General features: G+C 35.2%; 1 protein-coding gene across 3 annotated transcripts in view; it reads right to left on the reverse strand.

Annotated features, from left to right (window-relative positions):
* Positions 1-959: 959 nt before the first annotated feature.
* LOC121866425 (sodium leak channel non-selective protein-like) overlaps positions 960-25,198 on the reverse strand; it is a 36,014-nt gene continuing 11,775 nt past the window's right edge. The window contains exons 12-32 of one of the 3 annotated variants that reach the window (XM_042366084.1): positions 24,068-24,274; positions 23,447-23,649; positions 22,641-22,754; positions 18,829-18,999; positions 17,720-17,899; positions 17,242-17,362; positions 16,754-16,885; positions 13,108-13,275; positions 12,688-12,896; positions 10,942-11,062; positions 7,507-7,640; positions 7,141-7,306; positions 5,929-6,123; positions 5,275-5,492; positions 4,944-5,167; positions 4,545-4,681; positions 4,129-4,265; positions 3,874-4,024; positions 3,572-3,691; positions 2,556-2,718; positions 960-1,412 (exon numbers count right to left, since the gene is read on the reverse strand). In XM_042366084.1, coding sequence (XP_042222018.1) covers positions 1,204-1,412; positions 2,556-2,718; positions 3,572-3,691; positions 3,874-4,024; positions 4,129-4,265; positions 4,545-4,681; positions 4,944-5,167; positions 5,275-5,492; positions 5,929-6,123; positions 7,141-7,306; positions 7,507-7,640; positions 10,942-11,062; positions 12,688-12,896; positions 13,108-13,275; positions 16,754-16,885; positions 17,242-17,362; positions 17,720-17,899; positions 18,829-18,999; positions 22,641-22,754; positions 23,447-23,649; positions 24,068-24,274 — 3,480 coding nt within the window. In that variant the 3' untranslated portion in view covers positions 960-1,203. Of the gene's footprint in view, positions 1,413-2,543; positions 2,719-3,571; positions 3,692-3,873; positions 4,025-4,128; positions 4,266-4,544; positions 4,682-4,943; positions 5,168-5,274; positions 5,493-5,928; positions 6,124-7,140; positions 7,307-7,506; positions 7,641-10,941; positions 11,063-12,687; positions 12,897-13,107; positions 13,276-16,753; positions 16,886-17,241; positions 17,363-17,719; positions 17,900-18,828; positions 19,000-22,640; positions 22,755-23,446; positions 23,650-24,067; positions 24,275-25,198 lie in introns of all 3 variants that reach the window. The other 2 variants (XM_042366085.1, XM_042366082.1) reach the window with 2 other exon arrangements.

A 25,198-nucleotide genomic window follows, 5' to 3' on the forward strand; every position in this document is an offset into this window, starting at 1 on the left:
AAAACATGAAACATCAAAGCAATGTATACTTTTATCACCATTTTAAGAAATGTTTGCCTCAAAGCCAATGAACATGTTATTCACCAAACTCTTAAACTTTTAACTGCAATATTGTAGATATTGAATTAATTTGATATCATACAAATTTTCAAAAACCTCATCTATGATTACAATATACTGTACTGTACTGTATTGTACTGTATAAGCAATGCCTTTGTTCTCCTGATGGTGAGTAAGATATATTAGCTCTGATTTTACGATAATTTGATCATAGAAACTTTCTTAACACTATAATACAGTTTCATAATTTATTTAATCTCTAATAATATTGTGTGGATTATATTCTAATAAGGGTTCTTATTGGAAGGCAACTCTTTATATATATATATATATATATATATAATCAACGACCTCACCAGCCAGGAATCGAACCCTCGACCTACTGGGTGGGACTAGGGAACGCTACCGACCAACCCACAAGGACACTAAAAGTAGTCCTAGACTGTTATATTTCACACAAAGCCTGTTCATCGAGCTGATGGCGCCGTGAACCTCATTGGGAACTGCCGTGCCTCGTATATGGTACCTCGTGTTTCAAACCAGCTGGATTCGGTAAAATGCTACTGACATCACATACGAGGCACGGGCAGTTCCCAATGAGGTTCACGGCGCCATCAGCTCGATGAACAGGCTTAGTGTGAAATATAACAGAGTCTAGGACTACTTTTAGTGTCCTTGTGGGTTGGTCGGTAGCATTCCCTAGTCCCACCCAGTAGGTCGAGGGTTCGATTCCTGGCTGGTGAGGTCGTTGATTATATGTTCAAAGTCCGCGTGTTATATGGATTAAAAATGAAGTGTGTGTATATATATATATATATATATATATATATATATATATATATATATATATATATATATATATATATATATATATATATATATATATATATATATATATATATATATATATATATACATACACACATATGTGTGTGTGTGAGTGTGGACAAATGTGTGTCTGAGAATGTTCTTTCTCCCACTCTCAATGTATACATGTTCAATATGCTCCAGTTTATACACACACTCACACACACATCTGAACACACAAAAATATATTCATGATTCTGAAAACACTGTTAGAGAAGGACTTCTTTTGAATTCTCAATATAACATCACAAAACAGTGGAGAGTGACAAGCTATAATCAGTCATCCTTGTCTGTTCCATCACTGAAATCAGAACCTGAGTTATAACCAACTTGTTCTCGCCACCATTCTCTTACTTCACCTGATCCTGAGGCAGAACGTGGGAGAACAGCCTTATTACTTGTAATGTCACTGCTTAATTGACCACCAGTTCCAGCTGTTATACCTTCTCCTCCTTCAATAACATGAGGTAGATTCTTACTCCCACCTGAGGAGTAAATAAGTTTATCATCAATATTATGTTTTCTTCATCATATGTAAGTCAGCAAATCTTTAGAGGTTGATTATCTGTAAACTTCAATAACATGTATAAAACTTTCAATGAAGAAATCTATGAAAATCCATAAGAGATGAAGAAGTATATTAAGAGTGATGAAAGCATAGGTCAGAGATGTGTTCTAGTGATAAGTGTTTGTACTGCACAATTCAAAGTGCAATCTTCACTTATACAGTACTTTATCCCTTTCCAGTTCACTACAGTGTACTGTCTGTATAGTATTTCATTGCTTCTTTTTCCTCAAGTTATTTTCTTTTTCACTTTTATCTGCCTCCTTTTTCCAACTTTGGTATACCTGCTAAGGAAACACTCGTTTTATTCCTACATTAATACAGCACTGTACTGTATAATTTGGTGAACTGCACAGTAAATTAAACTGGTAATTGCTTCACTTTTTTTTAAAGTAAAACAATCATGAATTATTCTTCAGTAACGTTTCCCAACGCTCTGTTGGGTCTGGAATTGCATGGAAAAGACATACTGTACGGTACAGTAATCTAAATGTGTCGTAATTATTACAAGTGTCATTAATTAACCCCTTCATAATTGGGACACCACTTTTAATATTTTATTTGGCTAAGGCCAGATGATTTTATTCAGCTCAGAGGGGATTAACACTAATTATTTTATTTTTTAATTTTTTAACCCATATCCTTAACCAGCATGTTGAGGAGTACCTTTATATGAAATTTGATCAAAATCTAAACTTTTAGTTTTTGTGATGAAATGCAAGGTTTAGGCAAGAAAAACCATTTATCTGGAAAGTGAAAAGTAATGGGCTTACATCTAAAGCCAGTCTACAGTATATTCATTGTAAAATGTATAAAAATGTGGTCTGAAACTAACCTGCATAGTGTAAGTGGCCTTTTAAGTATACTGTACAGTGATAAAAAAATTTAAAGGAAGATTGCATATGTGCCACCAATCTGTGTGGGGTGGATAATAGGGCAGAGAAAAATTAAAGAAAGCAGATGGGAAATAGTTGTGGAAAGTATGGAAAAAACACAATATGATGGACAAAATTAAAATAATTAAAATCACATATATTAATTATTCTTTTACCTGAGGGTTTACCTTTCCTCGATTTAGAGTCATGTCGTGGATGTTTCTCTCCTCGTAATGATGTGTCTGAGGGTGTTGGTGCAAGGAATTTTCGCCCACCACTGATGCTTGACATAGAGTCTGTACGAGTTACCATGATCATTCCTTTCTTCCTTTCTCTGGTCCGTTCACCCTCCTGAAATTCACAATGCAGCATAACATTAAGCAAATGAAATCAGAATCTTTTCATTTAAGCTTTCATTATTGAAGTTCTTCTTTCTTTATGACTTCATCAAAATTTTGCACTTTCTATTAGCTCATATGTTTAAAAAGAAGAGGTACAGTACTCCTGTTGTCACCACTATAGCATCAACATTGTTATCACTGTCCTGTTAAACTGGAATATGATACTGTTTACAGCACTGGAATATTGCAGACCTCCAGTCAGACATTCTCATTCCCTAATCAAATGCTAACCCAAAAGTCCCAATATTTTCAGATATGTAAAGTTTCAGGGAATAAAGATAATTTGCATTGTTACTGTATCAACTTACACTGTTTACGGCATTAATTTGCACTGCTTTTCTACTATTCTTCAGTAAATAATTTCATCAGAGGTTTAGCCGAGTTGTAATATACTGAAACTGCATGTGAGATAACTGGCTATAATAGTGAAATTTCTAAATATATACAGCACTGTACTGTACAATACATCATAGATCAAATTATCCCCAAAAATCTGAAAACACAACAAAAACAATTGATAAAGATCAAGTAACCCTAAATTCTTAAATAAATATATGTCTGAATAATAAACATGTCATTATTTACTACAGCATACAGTATTACCATAATGAAGCCTCACTCTACAGTCACCCACACTCAATCTCACCTAAGGCTGGTGATATTTCAGAATCAGGAGAGGACAAGTTTAAAAAGCACTATAAACCCTCCAAACCCCCTTTAAGGAGTTTGGGGTCTGAGGATTCAATAGTTATTATCAGTCTTGACATCCATAAAAACCATTAAAAAAAATAATAATTGCTTACTTTATTTTCCGACTCTTTTTCCTTATCTTGTATCTGGGTTTTCTTATCCTCATGCAGCCCAACAATCAACGCATCATTGGTTTCTCGTAATCTATCCAGTAAAGAGCTCTGTTCCTTTTGCTGTAAAGTGTGATGAAAGTAAAGTATGTACAGTAATTAAGTAAAAAAAAAAATTATTCCATCCAAAAAATTTAAATCAGTACAGTATCAGAATTAACTCTTCAGTAGTTGTCAATAGGCAAATAAAATAAAATTCCTCACAACAACAATAATAATAATAATAATAATAATATAATACACACAGCTCGAATTCGTTTTAGGCAATTATCAAGCCAGTTGCGAATAGTCTGCTTCGCCACTTCCTCTTCAATGATGTATTCTAGCTCTTCTCGTGCCATTAATTCTTCTAACTGAAGGGACTTGCGAATATCTACACTTCGATAAGAGAGCATACTGGGAAAAAACAATCAAAATATCAGGTTTGGAATATTTTGAAATGTATATAGTAATTTCATTTATCTTGGTTTTGAAGAAATTGCAAAACTGAATAATCTTACTTGAGAACATCGTGGAAGGTTACGTCATCACCATTGTGAAGTCGCTCTAATTCATAGCACATATGTTTGAACAGTAATCTATCCTTCTCTGGGTCAACCTCTAACCTCCCTTTCAAAAGTCGCAGAATAAATTTGATCTGTGAAAAGTGAAATACTTTCAGACTCAGTTGATGTATGAAATAACATTATAAATATTGCATTCAGAAAAAGAAATTCCATGTATAATTATATATCTTTTTAACGATTCAACCGTAATATTTACCAAGTTTTCTGAATTACCTCATACACCTAAAAGGGGTGAAGTAAAAAAGTTTACTAGATGTTCTATCTTTCACTTCATATAGTGTTTTCCAGGTCATGGTAAGCACTTCTTTATTTCTACACATTACAACAAGTAGCCAGTGTTTAATACTCACCTTCCTCACTGGGATAACACCACGTTGGTTAACATCTACTACATTCCAGGTGTTCTGAAAGTTACGGATGTCAGCGTATGACAGCAGAGCATCCTCCTCATTGGAGTAAAACAGAGAGAAGTTCTCCATGATGATGGCTATAAAAGTATTCAGTTAAAGTTAAAAGATTCATTAAGGAAAATTTATTTAACTGATATAAATACAATAATGTATGCTTGTGTCTGGCCTACTGACAAGCATAATGATCTGTTCATTTATTTTACTGTTATGCAAAAATGAATCACAATTGCCAAGGAGGTAATTTTGATAACTTCAGAGTACTGTACTGACATGAAGCACATATTGGCAATGAAATGGCTTATAAGATTTACAAAAAGAGATTTAATAGTTAAAACTTACCAACAAGTAAATTAAGTACAATGTAGGTGATAATAACATAGAAGGTACAGAAGAAGATGAGAGAACCAGTAAAATTTCCACAGTCAGTTTCCCAAAAATTACTCCCAGGAGTACAGAAAGGAGGGGCCACCATACAGTCATGCATGATTTTGTTCCAATCTTCTCCTGTTACAATGCGGAAGAGTAGTGTAATCCCATTGGTGGCTGTCTGAAAGTTTGCTTGCCTGTTGATAAACAAATCATCATTACTAAATGATAGAAACATTAATAATATTATCTAAAAATCAAATTTCGGTACAGTATATAATAACACCATCACATCCTGACTTACCTTCCAATACCTTCTCCATATTTTACTGTACCAAACAGGATACATCCTGCTAAAGCATATGAGAGAATAAGAAGAAACATGCCCATGATGATGAAGAAGCTTTTGTACACAGACACACCCACAGTCAACATGAGCATCTTGAGAGTTGCATGTTTACCAGTTATTGTGAAGAATCTCAGGATGATTACCAAGAAGCCGAACATATGTGACTCATCAGTCTGGAAATTAAATTAATCTTAACATAGCACTTGATATTATAATGATTTTACACTTTGTATACATATTTTTCCCATGTAACTTTTTATGCTTTCTTTAGCCATTTAGTTTTATATTATTTGAAAACAATGATGTTTCATGAGAGACAAGGATAAGTTTGATTAGCTACTTGAATCCTCTTTGTAATATCCCTAACTTTCTTTTGACTACAGTATGCTTATAACTTAATTTAGGAAAAAAGGGCAGTCCCTCGAAATGATACTGTATAAATTGTTTACTTTATAACTAAAAAACTTCCCTAAGTTAAAATGCTGGATCTAACATTGATATAGAAATAATAATAATGCTACCTAAAAAAAATTAAAAGCCAGCATCTATCACCATAACACAGCAAAAGAATTTTCTAGACAGATGAAACCATTCACAATATCTTCTCACCTGAACAGTGTAGTTAAGAATAATCCACACAACGCCCAGCACAGTAACAAAGAGATCATAACGATTACGTCTGCTCTGCCAATATCCTCGTGGGGTGAAGGCAATCAGTTTCATGACCACTTCCACAACAAACACGAAATTCAGTAATGAAGACACAATTGCTAGGGACTTTGTTGGCTCATCCTTTTTGTTCCACTGAAATGAAAAGAAGGAGTAAGTAACCCTCAGACTAGAACTACTGTACTGTATGACTTAACTTATAAATCTAAAAGTATCTTCAATACATAATGAGCCACGTGTATCACTGAAATATTACACAATGTTTTGACATTATTGTGTTAGGACTAACGCTTGTAACTTTTCTTATGTCTCCTAATTTTAGTTAATTTTAAAGGTCTGTAACTAAGTATAAATAATTAATGTAGTTTTCAATATTGGGGTGGACTCTTCATACACTGCTGAGGGATAGTGTGTGTTCTTCTGGCTGGTAGACTAAATTTCATAAGTGTTTAAAAAATTTCTTAGATTTTGTATATTAAATAAACAAGGCCACATGTAGGGGATGGGGGTTTCTGGGTGCCCCAGAAAAAATTATACCATACTATGAATAATTATGTGATTAATACTGTACAATACAGTACATTAGCCTCAGCATCATGAATTAGCATATGTTTATTGCAGTTTTGACCAACACTGTAATCCCCCTCCCCACATTCCCATGCTCTGGATATGACCCTGTTAATGTCATCGCAATCCAGATTTAGCTGATTGAGGTAGTGCCAAGGCATTCTGACAGCCCTTTACAAACTATATTACTCCTAACTGACTCTCATAATTAGCAATATCAAGGAATCACAGGGATGGATGATATTGCTGTGAAAGTGTAAGTACAGTAGTCTTTGGGACAATTCTGGCATGGTAAAGAAGATTGCCATGTATGATTCCTGTTCCACTGCAGTGGTAACAAAATCATGAACAGTCCAAGTATATTTTAAGAGTATAGTATAGAGCATATTCAGTTCCTCAAGTACAGTACAGTACAAGTACAGTATTTTTCCTATGTCTTATAATCCATCCTCCTACCATGAAATGCACAGGGATCCCAAAACTATTTGTTAATTTCTTTCAAATACAGGAGCCTATATACCGGTAATCATGTTCAAGATATTCACCAAATCATAACCAAAACAAAGTGAAATATATTATACTTACCGCAACACATAACAAGCTGCTATTAATGATGACAGATACTGCAACAAAGCGCTTGAAATATATATTTTGAGTAACGTCATAAATAAAAGCCCGGAAGGCTCGGCCATCAGGGCGAGGAGGCAGATGAAGCGGCTGGGCAATTTTCAATCTCTTCTTAAGATCACACCTGTTGGAAGCACAAGCAAACAACCAATAGTGAGACTGCAATAGCTAATAAAGTCACCCTCAGATAACTAGGAAAATAATTTATCTTATCTAAAAAAGAAGTATTCATGCTAAAGAAAATACTGTAATGTTTAGTAAATACGTTTGTTGTGAATACTGAAATATATAGCGATTTTAAAGTTAGATATATAAATGACTTACCACCTCCTCTGGTCAACAGTTAATAGTGCAGTTCCCTTATTCTCGGAGTAGTTGGCGATGACTACACCAACAAACAATGTGAGGCCGATCATACACCCCAGGAAGACGAATATATGAATGTAGACTGTTGAAGCCTGTGGAAAACCAATTAATTAGACCACACACCACATGGGGAGTAGCTTGTCAAAACATCGGAAGAAGAAAAAAAAATAATAAAAACAAAAAATAAATAAAAAATAAAAAATAAATAAAAAAATACAGTACAGTAAATCAGAAATTATGATGAGTCTGTTCAAAAGAAAAAGGAATGTTATATCACACTTACAAATACAAGGTAATAATTTTTATCACTTTGTATAGAAGCCACTAGCTCTAAGATAAGTAATCATCATCAGCTTGGTTCTTAATTAAGTGATCATTATAAGCTTAATTCTTAGATATGTGGTCATTAAAAGCTTAGTTCTTAGATATGTGGTCATTACAAGCTTAGTTTGTAGATAAATGATCATTATAGGCTTAATTATTATATATGTGGTCATTATAAGCTTAGTTCTAAGGTGAGTGATCATTATAAGCTTAGATCTTAGATAAGTGATCATTATAAGCTTAGATCTTAGATAAATGGTCATTATAACCTTAGTTCTTAGATAAGTGATCATTATAAGATTAGTTTAGATAAGTTATCATTATAAGCTTAGTTCTTAGATAAGTTATCATTATAAGCTTAGTTCTTAGGTAAGTTATCATTATAAGCTTAGTTCTTAAATAAGTTATAATTATAAGCTTAGTTCTTAGATAAGTTATCATTATCAGCTTAGTTCTTAGATACGTTATCATTATAAGCTTAGTTCTTAGATAAGTTATCCTTAAAAAATTAAGTTCTGTGCATGTGATCATTATAAGTTTAGAAATGTTTATCACACATTAATTTTCAGTGTGGTCAAATGGGTTCATAAGGTAGACGAGAGATTAACTCTTCCATAGTAACCACAACTGAAGCAGGGAGAGGACTGAGTGATTATGTTGCTTGAATAAAGCTGAAAAATCATTAAAAAAAATAAAAAAAAATAAAAAATAAAAATAAAAATCTGGATCAATCCTGAAAAAAATATATTAGTTTGTTTATCCATCTGACTTTCTGCCTCATTTACATACAATTGCAGGGTCTCAATTGTTTCTCTTTCTTTGGCAACACAACATATGTATGCATGTATGTAACATGTATATATTGTTTATCACCCTTGATTCGTTTAATTACTTCCATTTCTGTATTTTTGGTTCATTTTTTTAACCCTCCTCGGACCCCGATGTAGGTTGGTAACCTGTGGCTGGGTGGGCTAATCCCTGTAAAAAAAAAAAAAAAAAATGCTGACCATCAGATCTTTGGCATGTATAGGAAACCACATAGAAACCAAACAAAATGGGAGACATACTCACTTCCCTTCATCAAAAAAGAAAAAAGCCCATAACAATCAATCCTTCATATACCTAGAAAAAAAAAATATATCATGGTTTCAAGGGGTGGACAAAAGTAGAGGGGCCCTATTAACAACACTGGACAATTACAAAATACAGAATGCTTTGAAACTCGCTAGTTCTGAATTTCTGAGATCATACCATATATGAAATTACCTGTATTCATATTAGTTAAAAAAAAAAAAAGATCCTAACTACTACATCCATACTGTTGCATCACAGAAAGGAATTAACTGGGCCTCTTGAATACTAAATGTTCAATGAATCAACTGTCTCAGTTGCCATCACAATAATGAATGTTTCTATGAACACAGATTTACAAGTAATGCATTACCATTGTGATATAGTCATTTAATCATCATTTCAAAATGACTGAATTCTGTAATAAAAATATCAAGGCAAACCAAATGTTTCTATGACTTTGTGTTAGTTGTGGGAGAGAGATGACACCAAGGTCTTGTAAACTCACCATAGCTCATCAGTCAGGTAACAACTACAGTTATATCATTACGCAAAAATATTCCATGTATGTGCATACCATACTACACTTGCATTTCTGCGTATGCAAAATAAAAAACTTCACTATAAACAGTACACACAATATAAAGTGCAAAGCAACAATAAAGCTGGTTGTTTCCAGGTGTGAATTTTGTAACATCATCCAACTATTGAGTCCACAAGTGTAATGGAGCTCATGACTTAATACTATACAGTATATGATTATAAGTGGATAAACAGAAGACATACACTGTTTACTAAAGCAAAAGGAAATTAAATATATTTCCAGGTACAAAAGATAATGTCTTTAAAATCCTGCACTTGAACTAAAAATGAAGATTTTTACATCTGTAGCAATATGAAAAGCTCAAACACTCACCCAGATAGTTTTATTAATAATAGCTACAAGCAACAATCTTTCTTTTCAAGTAGTTGAAAAAGGAACATTAAGGTACTGTAGTACATCAAATTACCAGACACTTGCAATCTTAAAAATTAAGAGAAAAACTTGAGATTTTCCATTATTCAAGTAAAAATTCACGAACATATTTATACTACAGTATTGTATTTCTGACTTAGTGTGTACTTTAGATAAGAAAAATATACATTGTACTGTATATAATTTACACTACAACGAATATTTCACATTCTACAACAAATAATGTCTGCCACATACAGCTCAGGTACGCAAGGTTAAACTGAACTGAGTGGTGGAGGGAGCAAGGTGGTAAAACCTTTGCTCTACTGGAATTACCACTGTTCCAGACCATCCAATGTAATATCTAGTCTGGTAGAGGATTGTAGCTACAGGTACTACTATCATACAAAACACTGACAAGACGTTTACTCTTTTCTCAACTTAAGATTGGTAACCATAAGACACATTATAAATTAATAAGAAATATACCAAAATGATCTGAGAGATGATTGATTATATTACTTTTTTAAAGGAAGCACCATATAGTAGGGCTCTTTAACATCCTTATGAGCACTGTTAATAATATGAGCCTCTCAGATTGGACAATTTTAGTTATAAAAAATTATTGGTTATTAGTGGTTTACTTTCACCAAAAATAACAGTTTTCACTCACTTTGTCAACTTGATTTTATTAAAAAATTTTACTCTACTGTATTGCCATTAAAATACCAGAAAGGTGGAAATTCAGGATGGAACATTAGTTCAAAATATTTCTTATCTTCAACTGTTTAAAAAAATGACATGCAATCTTTGGGAGACAATACATGTATATTATTTTTCTCTATTTCCTCAATTGAAAACAGGAGTGGGAGAAAATATCACTACATACCAACTCTACTTGAGGCAGACAACCATCATGCTGACAATAAACACCAATGCTTGGACGGGGACAATCTTACACAAAGGTAACATAGCACTAGTAACCACATAGCACTAGTGGAACACCATTCACATTGTAAAAAGGGGAAATGGGGGCAACTTACGATGCCAAGCCGAATTTTTAATACATCACGAATATCTAGCCAACCCTTGAATGAAAGGACTTCAAACAAGGCCAGCATAGCATGTCCAATGTTGTCAAAGTTGAAGCGCCTGGGGTTGGCCCTGTGTTTTGGGTATAATACAGTTAGCCAGGAAGTTTTACTAAGAAAAATATCTTAGTCCATAAAGGGAGAACACAGTAAGATCCAATATGCAAGTGGTATAAAATTATGGTAAATTAATATAACTTGTACAGTTAGATTATAATGAAGAGACAAAAGATAATAAATCTACAATAAATGTTGAAAAAAAAAAAATAAATACTTTGTACTGCACATAATAGCGTGAAAAAATTATCACCAGAAATCCATAACCAGTTTGTTCATGAACCAATTATATGCAGTATTGATTACTACTGGGGAATTAAATTACTGTATACAGTACTGTACTGTATAAGGAGATAAATCTTGTTTCTACCCATCTCTCTTCATCTAAGGAACTGTTCCTATGGATTAAACTGTTGCCTGGAAATGTCTTAATCAACCCCTTGGATCACTCTATATAAATATGCAAATTCTACAACAGGATGCCCACTAAATTATTAAAAAAAAAAAAAAAAAAAATCTGAATACTGTAACTGTGTACAGTGTATCTTAATATATCTCAAATACAAAAAGCAAGTACTGTACTTGACAAATAGCTCTTACCTAATGTTCAATTGCACTATTTCTGAATCAGGTTCACTCATTGTAATATGCTATGGTTTTAGGTTTTAGATATCTCGCCCTGTAAAGTACCGTACATTAAATAGAAAAACTTAAAAACAATGGCAAGAAGAATTATGAGAATCCCATCAAGGCAAATCTCAAAATTACCAGCTAATAGAACAGCTTATGTAGGATATGTATACAGGTATATTGTACTGTACTCATTTATAGCAAGTGTCACCTGCAATATGAATTATGCACTGAGTTCATGATCTATTATTTATGGTTGAGAAGGCTCAAAGCAATAGGTGGGATTCATGAACCTTTTCTCCTAATGGTTTAATAATTGCACTGACTATGTAACTGACTCAACCCAACCATAACTGTTGACAGAGAACACTAGCATCATCACAATTACCCTACTTTGATGTTTCTACCAGTAAGGATATCTCCTGTGTCATATAAGATATTCTGGAGCAGACGAAATGCTACAAACAGTTCAGCTTACAGATATTGAACTCCAATACTGTTTGAATTTACCAACTTATTTTCTTAGCCCAACCATGTAAATATTTACTTCTTTGCTCATCATTAATATTTTGACGGGTCAATCATAAAAGAATGTGTAAGGCATTGTATAGTTAGAATAGTTCTGATAAAAATTAAAGTGAATTTCGGTTGAATAAGATACACATAAAAATTCTTCCCCAACTACAGTCAAATACAAATATCCATTCACAGTTGGGTTACTGGGGGGTGCCCAGAGCTCACACCAGCAACCCTTAAGACATTAGGCAAGCATTGTACCCACTCAACAGCTCTCCCCACAAAATACAAATACAATATAATGAACAGAAGATACAAGCAAGGAAGAAAAAAATGGGGGCATCCTTTTAACTACTGCAATATTATTAATTGCCAAAGCATTTATAAAATACTACAATACTGAACTGCGTAAACAGTACTTTTATAAATTTAAAGACCATCACTGTCCTCTGTAAAAGCTTACAGTATATCAAAATTAACACCCTTTTAACTTACCAGACTCGAGGCACCAGCATGGCAGGATATTTTTCATTCTCATTTAGTTCTAGTTTCATCTTGGTTACAAAAATCTTCCGTATAAAGACTCCCACACAATCCTTTCGTTCTGTTATAGTAGGATCATTACATCGTGCAAGTCGACCACCATACATCTGTACTCCATAACTTGCAAACACAAATAGAAGCACTATCAAGAGAACTGATACCTGTATAAGAAAAGAAATACGTAATACCATTAGGCGATATAAAGAGGCAGTGAAAAAACACATGATAATGCCATCATGCACAAAATTATACAAATGACAAAAACACTAAAATTTCACATCATCTCATCCTGATACACTTTAGGTGGACAGTTGTAAGGTTAAAATAATTCTCAAATAATTTTAATAAAATTTTTAAGTGTATGAAACTCACCAACAAAATTTCTTTAAAGCCTTTACAGAGTTCTGATACAACTTTGCGCATGTGAGGTACAAGGTTGAAGATCCGAAGTGGTCGTAAACAGCGTAAAATGAGAAGCAGTTGTGCTCCAGATTGTGGTGGAACATGTTTTGGCATCCAGCATGAGAATACCAGTGATACCTGAAAATTTTAGATGGAAACATGAATGTTGTAGCATTGTGTAGAAAAATTCATAGATTTTTTTTCATGCATCTTTTAAGCTGCAAAAAACTGTATGTTTGTACCTAGCATATGTTTTGTGTAATAAATGTTTGTAATCAGGGAAAGACCTTATGCTCACCCTGTATATACTGTACTGTATATAAAGTACAATATATACTTTTAATGTACAGTACAGTACTGTACTATACTGTACTGTAAACCCAGAGATCAGTTTCAAGGGAGTGGGGAAAATTACAAAGTAGTGTTTTTCCATTTCAACCATATCAAGATAACATTAAGTTATTACTGATCAATTGGTGTAAAGAAGTAAAAATATCTGAACATAAACAATTATCATGGCTTCTTCAGAAACAATCTTCAGAACCAGATACCGTATCAGGTAATATCAAAATCTAAGACCTTTTCATATGTGACACTTCAAAAGGGAAATCTATACATACATGAAAAACAAATATGTACTCTAAATGGAAGACAGCAGAAAAGACAAAAGTGTAATGTAACAACAAAACAAAAAAAGCAGGTCTATGGGGACATGAATGACTGAATGCAAAAAGGACCTAGGTGTGTATGTTGACAATAAACTGAAGTTCTCGGGCCATTGTGAGAAGAAGGTGAATTAAGCAACTAAATTATTAGGTCTTATAAGAAGGTCATTCAGATATTTAGACGATCTGTACCTCAGAACGATCTTGAAGAGTGAGGTGCTTCCCCATCTGGAGTACTGTCACCCCTTCTGGTCCCCGAGATATGCTAGGGACTGTCAGTTGATTGAAAAAGTCCAAAAGGAGGGTCGCCAGACTGATGCCTGCACTTGGGCACCTCAGCTATCCAGAGCTTATATTATAGACTGGCAGTTGCAGGTGTTCTAATCTCTCTGGGTAGCTGAGGTTCCATATAGCAGGCACCAGCCTGGTGGCCCTCTAACATATCTCAGGGACCAGTCGGGGTGACAGTACTCCAGACGAGGAAGCACCTCACAATGGCCCAAGAACTTAAGTTTCTTGTCGACATACACACTCAGGTACTTATCACATTTAGTCTCAATTAATGTAATAGTTTCTTCATCATGTTGGGACTAGTGATATGCCTCCTTACTGTTGGCGCGACCCAGGAGCGTCATCTAGTACTTCGTGACATAGAATCTTAGGAGCCATTTCTTCGACCATTCTTAAAGCTCACAGAGATCTTTCTGTAGCATCATCTGCAAACATTTGTATGGAGGAGTGTATAGCTTCTGGCATGTTATTTATGAAACAAACAAACAACAATGTGCCCAATACATTGCCTTGTGGTATCCCACTTGTCACAGGTACGGTACACAAGACGATTTCGTGCCATTTATCACCACACACTGCTTGCAATCGTGAAGAAAGTCTCTGATCCACGCTAGGGCATTTCCCCGAATCCCGTACCCTTCCAATTTAATTTTCAGCCTTTCGTGAGGTATGCTGTCAAAAGCCTTGGCAAAATCTAGGTATATATTGTCAATATTTCTGCCTTGTTCTAGAATTTGAGTCCAAACATCCAGGACCTTGAGTAGTTGTGCTAAGCAGGAGCGCCCCGGCATAAAACCGTGTTGGCAATCCTTTACAAGGTTGTTTGGTGGTAGATGTTCTGTCATGGCATCTTTTATGATGCTCTCTAGTACTTTACACATTATGCTGGTCAGGCTCACTGGTCTATAATTATTTGTGGAGTGACAATCGCCCTTCTTGAATATATGACTGACATTAGCGATTTTCCAGTCATTGGTGACCTTTTGCTCATCCAGGCATTTACAGAACAGGATGTTAAGAGGCTCCACAAGGTCGTCGCACAGTTCTCTTAATATGTGGGTCAGTGCTGTGTCAAACCGTCTTTCCTCAAACACAGGAAGATTGTTCTCATTCGCTCTTGTGAACACCGAGGAAAAGAATTTGTTCAAAGCCTCCACCGTGTCCTGGTCTGAATCTGTGTAACTACCAACTTCAAGCCTCAGGTCCAAAATGCCTACTCGCATTTTTAATTTGGACTTTGCGTACTGGTAAAAAGCCTTTGGATTTGACTTGACCACATTTGCAATCTGCCTCTGGAACTCTTTTTCAGCCCTTCTACACTCTGACTTTGCTTGGTTCCTGGATCTGGCATACATCCTTCTGTTCTGCTCATCATTTATCCAAACCCACATATTGAAATCCTGAATTTTCTTCTTAACTTTGTCAATCGCCACATGGTTCATATGTTACGGTCTCCTTGTATTCCTGGAGGCACTGGGTTTGGTCTTGGGTATATATTTATTGTTCAAATGGTTAACTTTATTGACTATGATATTCCTCATAGTGTCTATGTTCTTATATCTTAGCAAGTCAGGCCAGTGAATACCCTCATCCCATCATAATTTACTTTGTAATATTTGAACTTAAGACCTGGTTTTGTCATGAACCAAGTAAAAGTTAAATCTGAAGGACAACGTTATGTGGTGACTGGTGCCAACGGGGGCTGGGTGTTCCAGCTTGCCCACCACCATAACCTCCTCATTAGTTATAATGCAGTCCAGCGGTTTGGGTGTTTGCCCCCTCCCCCCTTGTAGTGAGTCGGATTTTTAACATGTTGGAATAGAAAATTGTCTCTCAGAGTTACTAGAAAAAGAATAGCAGGGTTATTTAGGTCGTTTGGCATGGATTCATTTCTCCAGTCGATGTCGCCATAGTTAAAATCCTCCATGAAAAGGAGGTGGCTAGGATTTAGCACTGTTACATTGTCTTTAAGTTCCTTCCGTTTAATACGCTACAGTTTGGGGAACTTCACATATATTCAACAATGAGTAAGTCTCTTCTCTTTAGTTTAATTTTACACCACTTTGATTCTTCAAAAACATCCTCTCCCCACACCCTCACCTGGCTGGCTCTAAGGTCTTGACTTGACGTAGACAACCACACCCCTCCTGCAAGTTTCTTGAGAAAGGTTCTTAAATGAGTCCAATCCATCTTTATTGATTTTCCTGTTATTGTACAACAGTTCTACAAAACCAACTATATTGAGTTGATGTACCTTGAGTAGTGTTTCAAACTCCACTCTTTTGTCAAGGAATGTGTCAGTATTAGTGTATGTGACTTTCAAGCCGGAAATTGTTCTCGGTAATGTCTCTGGTCTTGACTCAGGCCTCCCTCCATCTGCTGCAACTGCTTCGTTTACTGAATCCCTTGTGTTTCATGGGGTGTGGTCAGTGATATTGGCTATTCACTGGGAGATGACCGAAGTGATCAGATCAGGGTGTGTAAGTTGTTGGTCACACTTACAATACTAATACTGGACAATGAAGGTGACAATAAAAAAAAATCACCACCCTAATAGCAAGTAAGTTGACAAGTAGTGCTAATGATACATCAAAATTAAACAAAATAACCACAAAACTTCTTCACTTATCTCAAAAAACAGATTGAAGAGCTATAATTACCATATAGATAAAGAGATCCAACACTCCTGCCATGTCCCGGATCAAGGCTTTGGGTGTGAAGAGTAAGCCATCTGCCAAGATTTTTAGGCTTAGTTCCAAGCTCATGAAGACAACAAAGGCATATTCTGCTATCTGAAACAAACCACATGCAGTAGTACTGCACGCACGCACGCACACACACACACTAGTTCATATCATCAATTTACACATGCAATAAATCCCACCCACTCTTTATTTACCAATCCATGGCCCACAGTAGTCAAAATGTACATAAGCCATGCAAAGTTGGGCATGCCATGATATGAAACAATAAGACAAATGAAAAAATATGAAAAGTATTCTAAAAAATCTGCTTAAATTAACTCTAGTTCAGATTATGGTCATACAATTGGATGAAAACTTGTACAAATAGGCCTGATGCCTGTATCCAGTTAAGACACACCTGTTAAGTGCTGGTAACAAGTAATACTGTATTATAATCACTGTACCTGCAACATGGGTTGTTCAGTTATCCGATATTCAGCCGCCTCCAGCATGAGTGATATGCAGGAGAGTGTTGTGACCAGGATCATCAGCCAGTCTAAATATGTAACCAGGGCCAGAAGGTTACTGTAATGAGGAAAAATCACATATACAGTAATAATCTTTGACATACTGTATGTGATATTATAGACAAGTCAAACTTTAAAATGCAGTATTTTTTTATATTTTCATTTTTATATTTACATATCATTATCTTCTTCACCATCTATCAGCCTACTAGCCAGTCAGTTCTTAGTTGGGAAGTAAAGGGCATGTATCATCTTGAATGTTAACTGAATAAGTTCCAGTAATGCTCAAGTCTGGACTTGAAAGAGTGTTGTCACACCATTTTACCAATTTTATGGAGCATTATTTTCATATACAGTACAGAACATTACTTATGTTTTGCGTACCTGAATATTGTTACAACAGAATGGTACTTACTGCAGCCTTTTATATTTAAGCTTCCTCTCTTTGCCAGTTATGGGATCTTTGTGACTTGTATCATAGCGAGAATATACAATAAGCTGACATAATTTTCTAAACCGACTCTCACGACCAATTGCAAACAGGGGTGTATCAAAATATGGATGATTCTCTCTTAGATCCTCTTCACGCTGATTCCTGCAAAATATTATATTGTGACAATGCATAAAAAAATAAAAAAATAAAATAAAATTAAATAAATAAAATTAAATAAAAATAGAATAATCAAGATGATGAAAACCTAATATTTATAATCTAGACGCTAACCACTTTAACCTTCCTTTAGTTTTGAGTATGTGGAAATCTTTAGGAACAAACTTATTCAGATGATCTTAAGATCAGCTACACTACAGCATACATTATTGCTTCAAAACCAATATTTTATGAAAATAAGTTCTTCAAATGTTCCATCACAAAGTTACACAGCTTACAAACAACCAATTACCATATTAGTCAGTATCTATTATGCCATTTCATACCATAATGATATAAAAATTATTACATTATATGCTATCAAAGGTAAGTACAGTACAATAGTAATGAAGATCAATGATATCCCCATCCCGGAAGACTACCAATCACTCTTCTCATCCTTTACATAATAAATGCTTCACATACACCACTGAGTCACACTTACTGTATATCTAAGTCATATTACAAGACAAAATTCTGTTAGCAGACTCAGTCAGTTTTGAATGGTGGTGATTTTTTAAGACAATGAACCTAAAACAATTTGCCTAATTGTCATATCAGAAACTGAAAGAGAAGGCTTCATCTGTACTCTCTTCTCATTACCCTTGTCAGTCATTGAGGCTATACAGTACTAATACTATTACCGTGATTAAACAACTAAGGTCTTAAAGCATGTAACAAGATTAGTACAGTAATTACACTATTCCATCAATAATTAAAAAAAAATTTTAATAGAATTCTCTCTGGATCCCTTCTCAAATATAATCCGTATAGGTACTGTATGTGTAAAACATAAAAATAAAAGCAAATCCAACTATGGTGATACTGTATATAAAAGGTGAAAAAATCCTACACACTATCAACAAATGCTTTACCTCCTCATCTCAGCCTGTTGCCGCTTGGCCTGCAACATTTTGATGTCCAAATCTTGTGGTTTGCGACTCGATGATGTTCGGTTCATTGCTCCTATGTCCCCATTTTCTTTCAGATGATCATAATTCTGCTGCTTGAGCTTGACCGACCCCCGGACACTGCGACGTATGGACCTTAGAGATGGGAATAAAGTACTCATGCTCATGCAAGTGCCATGCCTCATGCAGCTATTTGAGCAGCAGTCTTCTTATTGGTTGAAGCTTTTGGTTGATAAGCATGAAGCAACTTGATTAAGCCTCACAAACATCTTTATCCAGCAGCGGATCCATAGTGTTAACTGTCGGTAGCCTTAAAGGTCAACTCTGGAGGAAAACATCTAAACTACACCCACAAGTTTTATGCTTATTATGAAATACCTCATTTTCATGACAAATATTATGACACACACACAACCCCTTCAAAATCTAATCAATAAAAGCCAAGAGTGACATCACCAGAGGAGAAAACAAATGCTACCCTTTATTTGTTGTACAATAACAGATACTGTATGAATCATATTTCATAATTTCAAACTCCATTAACTAAAGCTAATCCTAACACAGAAACCTAACGAAAAATAACATGTGCTGCGAGATGTAACCTAGTAAAGGGTGTGAGCCAGAAACATAAGTTCTGAACAAAATGCATATTGGCAACTACCAGACTGTGACAGTCCACCCCAGTGTTATAACAAGTGCCAAGTGAGCTTACTGACAACATTGAACATGATGTACACTTAAGGTTAATGCTAATGCTATACAGTGCATACAGTATACGTACTGTACTTTTTTTATCTTACTGTATTCATGATGTAATCTCAAGTTTAATTATTGTACAATATAAATTAAATCATAAACTCTTGTTAATTAAAAGTTTTGACCTATAGCTATACTGAAGCAACTTACTTTCAGAGAAATGAATGTGAATTACTGTATAGTTACAGTATAAAAAGAAAGAAGTGTCAAAACTATGCCCAGAAATTTTGGGTTCAAGTTTGTATCCATAATAAAGAAAGTAGCATACTGTAAATAATACTGAGAAAAAAAATCAGAGGTGACCTTTAGGCATTTTAATGTACAGTACAGTACAGTACTCTGATTCACTCTTGGCAAACTGAATGCTCCCACATAAATCTCTAATGGCTTCTACTGTCATATTCAATGTCATAGTGACTGTAAATAATCTCATAATTTGCATAAATTTCATAAAATATCAGACTTAAGTGAATATAACTGTTTTATGAATACACATGACTTCAGACTGGCTCATTATTACAGCAGTACTATTGTTAGGATCCGCCTCTGTTCCCATGACAGACAACAGTGATCTGACATGCTGACATTGGACAACATACATCTGACACAACACGTCCTGGTCAGTGAGTTGGAGATAAACTTTATTCAGTTGTAGCTTGTACTGTATATTGAAGAATTTCACTAAACTTAGTGAGAAGTAGTATATTTAAAGCTTTATTCCTTTGCTGGAGAATTTCAATACACTTAATGTGAAATTATATATTCAAATAATTTTTTCCTCTGCCATCAGTAATGAGCGTTTGATTCTGAAAACCCATTTTATAATAGAACCATGGGTGAGACCCATGGGTATGCACAACACAGATTTGGTTTGCACAGTAAACCCCATGGCAATATGCAAAATTCATTTTTAGTAGATATAGGTATTATATTCTGTTCTGATACTTATAGTACATTAAAGTTTACTTATTTGTTTGGGAGAGATGGCTCAAATACTGTACAGTAAACTACACGTCTTTAAAACTATCTGTTATGTAGGAGAGAGACTTCCTACCCAGCCTTTATTTTCAATGGAAGTAGTAATTCTGAGATATAGTATTACTGTAGTATAGGTCTATCATCCACCATAGTTTTCATCCTATGGTTTCCTTTCTTTCACTCATTACTTATTGTATCTAACTATACCAAGTCTGTACTGCATTCTTTCATTCACACTAATTCACTGACACCCAATAAATTACTTTTAAACACAATAACTTACCCAATGACTTAGCTCCTTCACATTAACCCCCGCAATGGGCACATCTTTAATATTTTCAAGTTATTCTATTTTTCCTCAGGTAGCACAAATACAGGGCAATCATTTTATAACAACTATGCATGGAACATACTGATACAGTGAAAGAGTTTTCAAGATGTCATTAACATATTTTATATTGAGTACTTTCAAAGTTTTTTTTTATCTAATAAAGAAATATTTTACCTTTTCTCCTCTACTAAATGAATCACTTTTGCATTTACTCTCTTCAGCACTTGTTAGCTTACTTGACGGTCGGTGATCAGTCAGTTCTCTGTTGCACATTATCAGCAAGTACTTGGCATGCATCAGTTCTTCAATATAACTGAACATGTTCTAATGCAGGACAAGCTTGGACTTACAGAGGTTCACACTTTATGCTGTAACAACATTCGCTGGCAGGTTATTCCATCAGTACACAACTCTTCAGGATGCTGACTTGCAAAAGACTTGTCTAATACCCTCTTTTTCCCCCACATCCACAAACCTTCAAACATAAAGCTTTGTATATATGTACAGCATTTTCACCTTTCCAGGCATACTGCTAAAAGGCATCAGTAACATGTTCATGCTAAAGCAGGATATTCTGTGTTCTAACCCTAGCACTTCACATTATGCATGGTATTGTTAGCTTCTTGAATACAACTACTGCCTTGTGTAAAATACTTTCATGCAATGACTACTAGAATTATTTAAAATTTCTATGACCTAAATCAAAACACTTCAACAATATATCTTAAATCTGGAACTGAACCTTATCTGTTATGTTTAGATGATAAAAGATCTTTCCCTTGTATTCTGGTAAGTCTTAATTAACAGGCCATATGAAGGGATTATAATCAAAGTTAAGTCTCATTGTGTAACTATTATTAACAATGTATTATCGCTTTAATTCCCATGAGTGTTCATAAACTATACAACTTGTGATCCAAAACTAATTAATCTTTATGATTAAGTTTGGTGTCTGGGCAAAGTTAACCCTTAAAGGTCTGATGTCGTCCCAGAATGCCCGACGTAATAAGGGTCTGATGTCGTCAATCAGCACTTAATTTTTTTATTTTCCCGAGTGAGTAGCGTGACTATTATTGTGGCAATAGCTCATCCCCGCTCACCCACACTTCTCCTTGACCGCTTCTATAGCAAACAATCAGTTCAACAGTTGTCACCTCTTAGGATTACCCACTTAGAACTCCAACTCCCAAGCCCTGCCACTCCAAGCCACAGAGTGGTGAATGTACTAACTGTATATAGTGTAATAATATGGAACCATGTGAAGGTGTTGTGAAGTTGTAAGAACATGGAGTGAGTTGGTAGTGCACCACCATTCACTCCCAGATGCGCGATAACTGCTAGAGGGGTGCTGAGGTACAATGTCTCTCTGACTCGCCAATAACCATAGGTGGTGAGTACAGTAATAATTATGTTATTTCTTATTGACTAACATGTATGTCTAACATTTCTTACGACTAAAACATTCATTTTATGATTATCATTTTTTAGCCTACTACTCAGTTTCTGAAGGGAGACTTCCCAAGATTCATCAGACCTTTAAGGGTTAAATGGCATTCAGATGTACTGTATAATCTCTTACAAATGATCAAAATTAACAGATGGCATAAAAATAATTAAAATTGAATTAATATATGCCAATTTTTTCTAGTTTGTTGAGACTCAATATTATAATAGTAAACTCACAAATATATATACAGTACAGTACACTCACTTCGGGTCAAGTCGAACATGTTTCGAGGAGATTGTGCCATGTGAGTGAGTTCCTTTTCCTGGCAGTGGTATCTGGCCAGAGTCTCCGAGAAGAAGTCTTTGATTGTTGGCATCACTGTAAAAAATATATATATGTACTGGCCCTACTGGATACAGTACTTGTAAATAATGTAGCCGACTACTGATGCACGCACGCGCACGCACACGCACACACACACATGTGCACGCACGCACGCACGCACACACACACATACACACACACTCTCTCTCCTGTCAACTGTCCCTCTTTTGATGTTGCCAATTTGCTACATAAAAGTGTGATAAAAACATACATTTTCAAGGATAAAATAACCATTGGTATACACTCAAATCCATAAATAAATAAAATTTTGTCTTTTTGTAAATTTGGAAATCATACACTAGCCTGAAAGTTTAAATGAATAATCCTAGAAATAAGCATCTGGCAGTTTTGTTGGCTATCTTTGTTAAATTGCCTTACTGTTTACCATTGTTGCATACAATGCCTGCACTGTCTACTCTCACAGCCTACACACTCGTACACTGCATACCTACATTGTCTATATTCATGCTGAGTTGTATAGCTACCTGCATAGTTTATGTACATGCCTGAAAGACAATTTCAGAGAATAAATATTATTACTGTACTATTGTTATTACTGTACTGTATAAGTATTATCATTAATACATAATGCAGAAGTTAAGAATTTATCAACATAATGGTGATCTATATGTTCAGTTCTGCAGGAATAACACAATATACAGTAAAGTAAAAATTATTGAATTTACCAAATTATATTAGAAACACCAGTTTTCTTTTTCTCATAATCAGCATTACGGGGATGAGATATTGGGGTTAGGAGCTTAATGGGCCGCCGTTTACGGTACGATATTGCAGAGTCTTCCAGTCCTCCAACACCACGAGCCTTTGCCAACCCATCTTCCTCCTCTTGCTCTTCTTCCAGATACTGTCTCATGAAGCTCTCCCGTACCTGAAGGCAATTTGTTATCATTCTTACTTCACAGGTAAGCTTCCTCCTCATGAGCAAATCCAATTTAGTCATTATTATTGCCAGCTGTGGAAATACTAAATGTCTCTTTCAAATTAATATTTCCTCAATGTGATCACTCCAAATAGTATGTTGGTTTTTGGGTGTCACTAGCTATTGATAATGAGTGAATGTTTGGGTTTCTCATGATTTTGTTATCTACCATATTAGTCTTATTATATTACCCCTCAGTTGGCTCTGGTTCAACTCCTCACTATCTACTGACTCACCCAGTCCCATACATTACACCTTTTTAATTCCATTTCCATGCAAGGTAACAATTTTTTTTTTTTTTTTTTTTTAATTTTTTTTTTTTTTTTTTTACTACTGTATATAACAAGGTAACACCATAACATCATACCTTAGGGAGAGAGAAATCAGATGGCACCTTGTGTAATTTTGCCATTGTAGGACGATCTGGAAATTTTTCAAACACACGTAAGCGAAGAGGCAATGTTTCCTGTATGCCAGCACTCTGTTCTCGGGCCTTCATCTGTTTAAGCTTCTTGAAGTCCTCATCAAGTTCCAAGTTGTCGAGGATAACAGCTACAAACAAACTCAGCACAATCTGTAGATGATAATCTAATAATTTCCACAAACATTCTACTGCAAAATAAGTTTTTAACAAACAACAAGTAAATAGATTTCATGTACCATATTATTGATGTTACAATATTTATTATTCTCACTGTGCTTAAAAATTATACTGTACAGTCAACCCTCGCTTTACGCGGTCCCACTTTACGCGTTTCCACGTTTACGCGGTACCCTGCCGAAACCGGAATGCTCACTTTCCGCGGTGTGTGTACCCTTTTACGCGGAGAGCGGCGCGAGCAGGGTGCGCAAAAGGTCGCCCAGCCATCAAAACATTACCAAGTTCTTCACCCGCCACCCACCACAGCCGGCCCGAGTCAGTGATAGTGATAATGATAGTGAGGATATGGACTTGCATGGACTTTGAGGGGTTTGACAAAGAGGCCCTGCAAGCCTCTGTGGTGGATAGTGATACAATTGATACAAGTGATACAGGTGAGGGCCAATAATCTGCCCTCTGCCTCGGAACCAACCCCCCATCCCCGTGTGCCCAGCCATCTTTTCTACTAATGTAAGTGTTAAAAAACCTAATATTATTGATATTTCTCTTAATTATTAATTGTGTGTGCATACCATCATAAAATTAAGAAGTTATTTTTACTACAACGTAGGTATTGTGTCTGAAAAAGTGGAGTTTGGGGGTCGGCCAAGTCTCTATTTCAATTAATCCCATATATTAAGTTGTTCACTTTACGCGTTTCTCACTTTACGCGGGCCGCCGTGGGTTGAATTAACCGGGTAAAGTGAGGGTTCACTGTACTAATATTGTGTATTTCCTTGAGCAAACAGGTGATACAATATGAAACAAAAGCACTTGTGTCTTCCCGTGTAAGGAAAAAATTACACAATACTGAGTAATAAGATAATAATGATATCTTTACGATTTTACATTCAGGTG

The sequence above is a fragment of the Homarus americanus genome, unplaced genomic scaffold (genome assembly GCF_018991925.1).
Source record: "Homarus americanus isolate GMGI-L3 unplaced genomic scaffold, GMGI_Hamer_2.0 scaffold16430, whole genome shotgun sequence".
NCBI lineage: Eukaryota > Metazoa > Arthropoda > Malacostraca > Decapoda > Nephropidae > Homarus > Homarus americanus.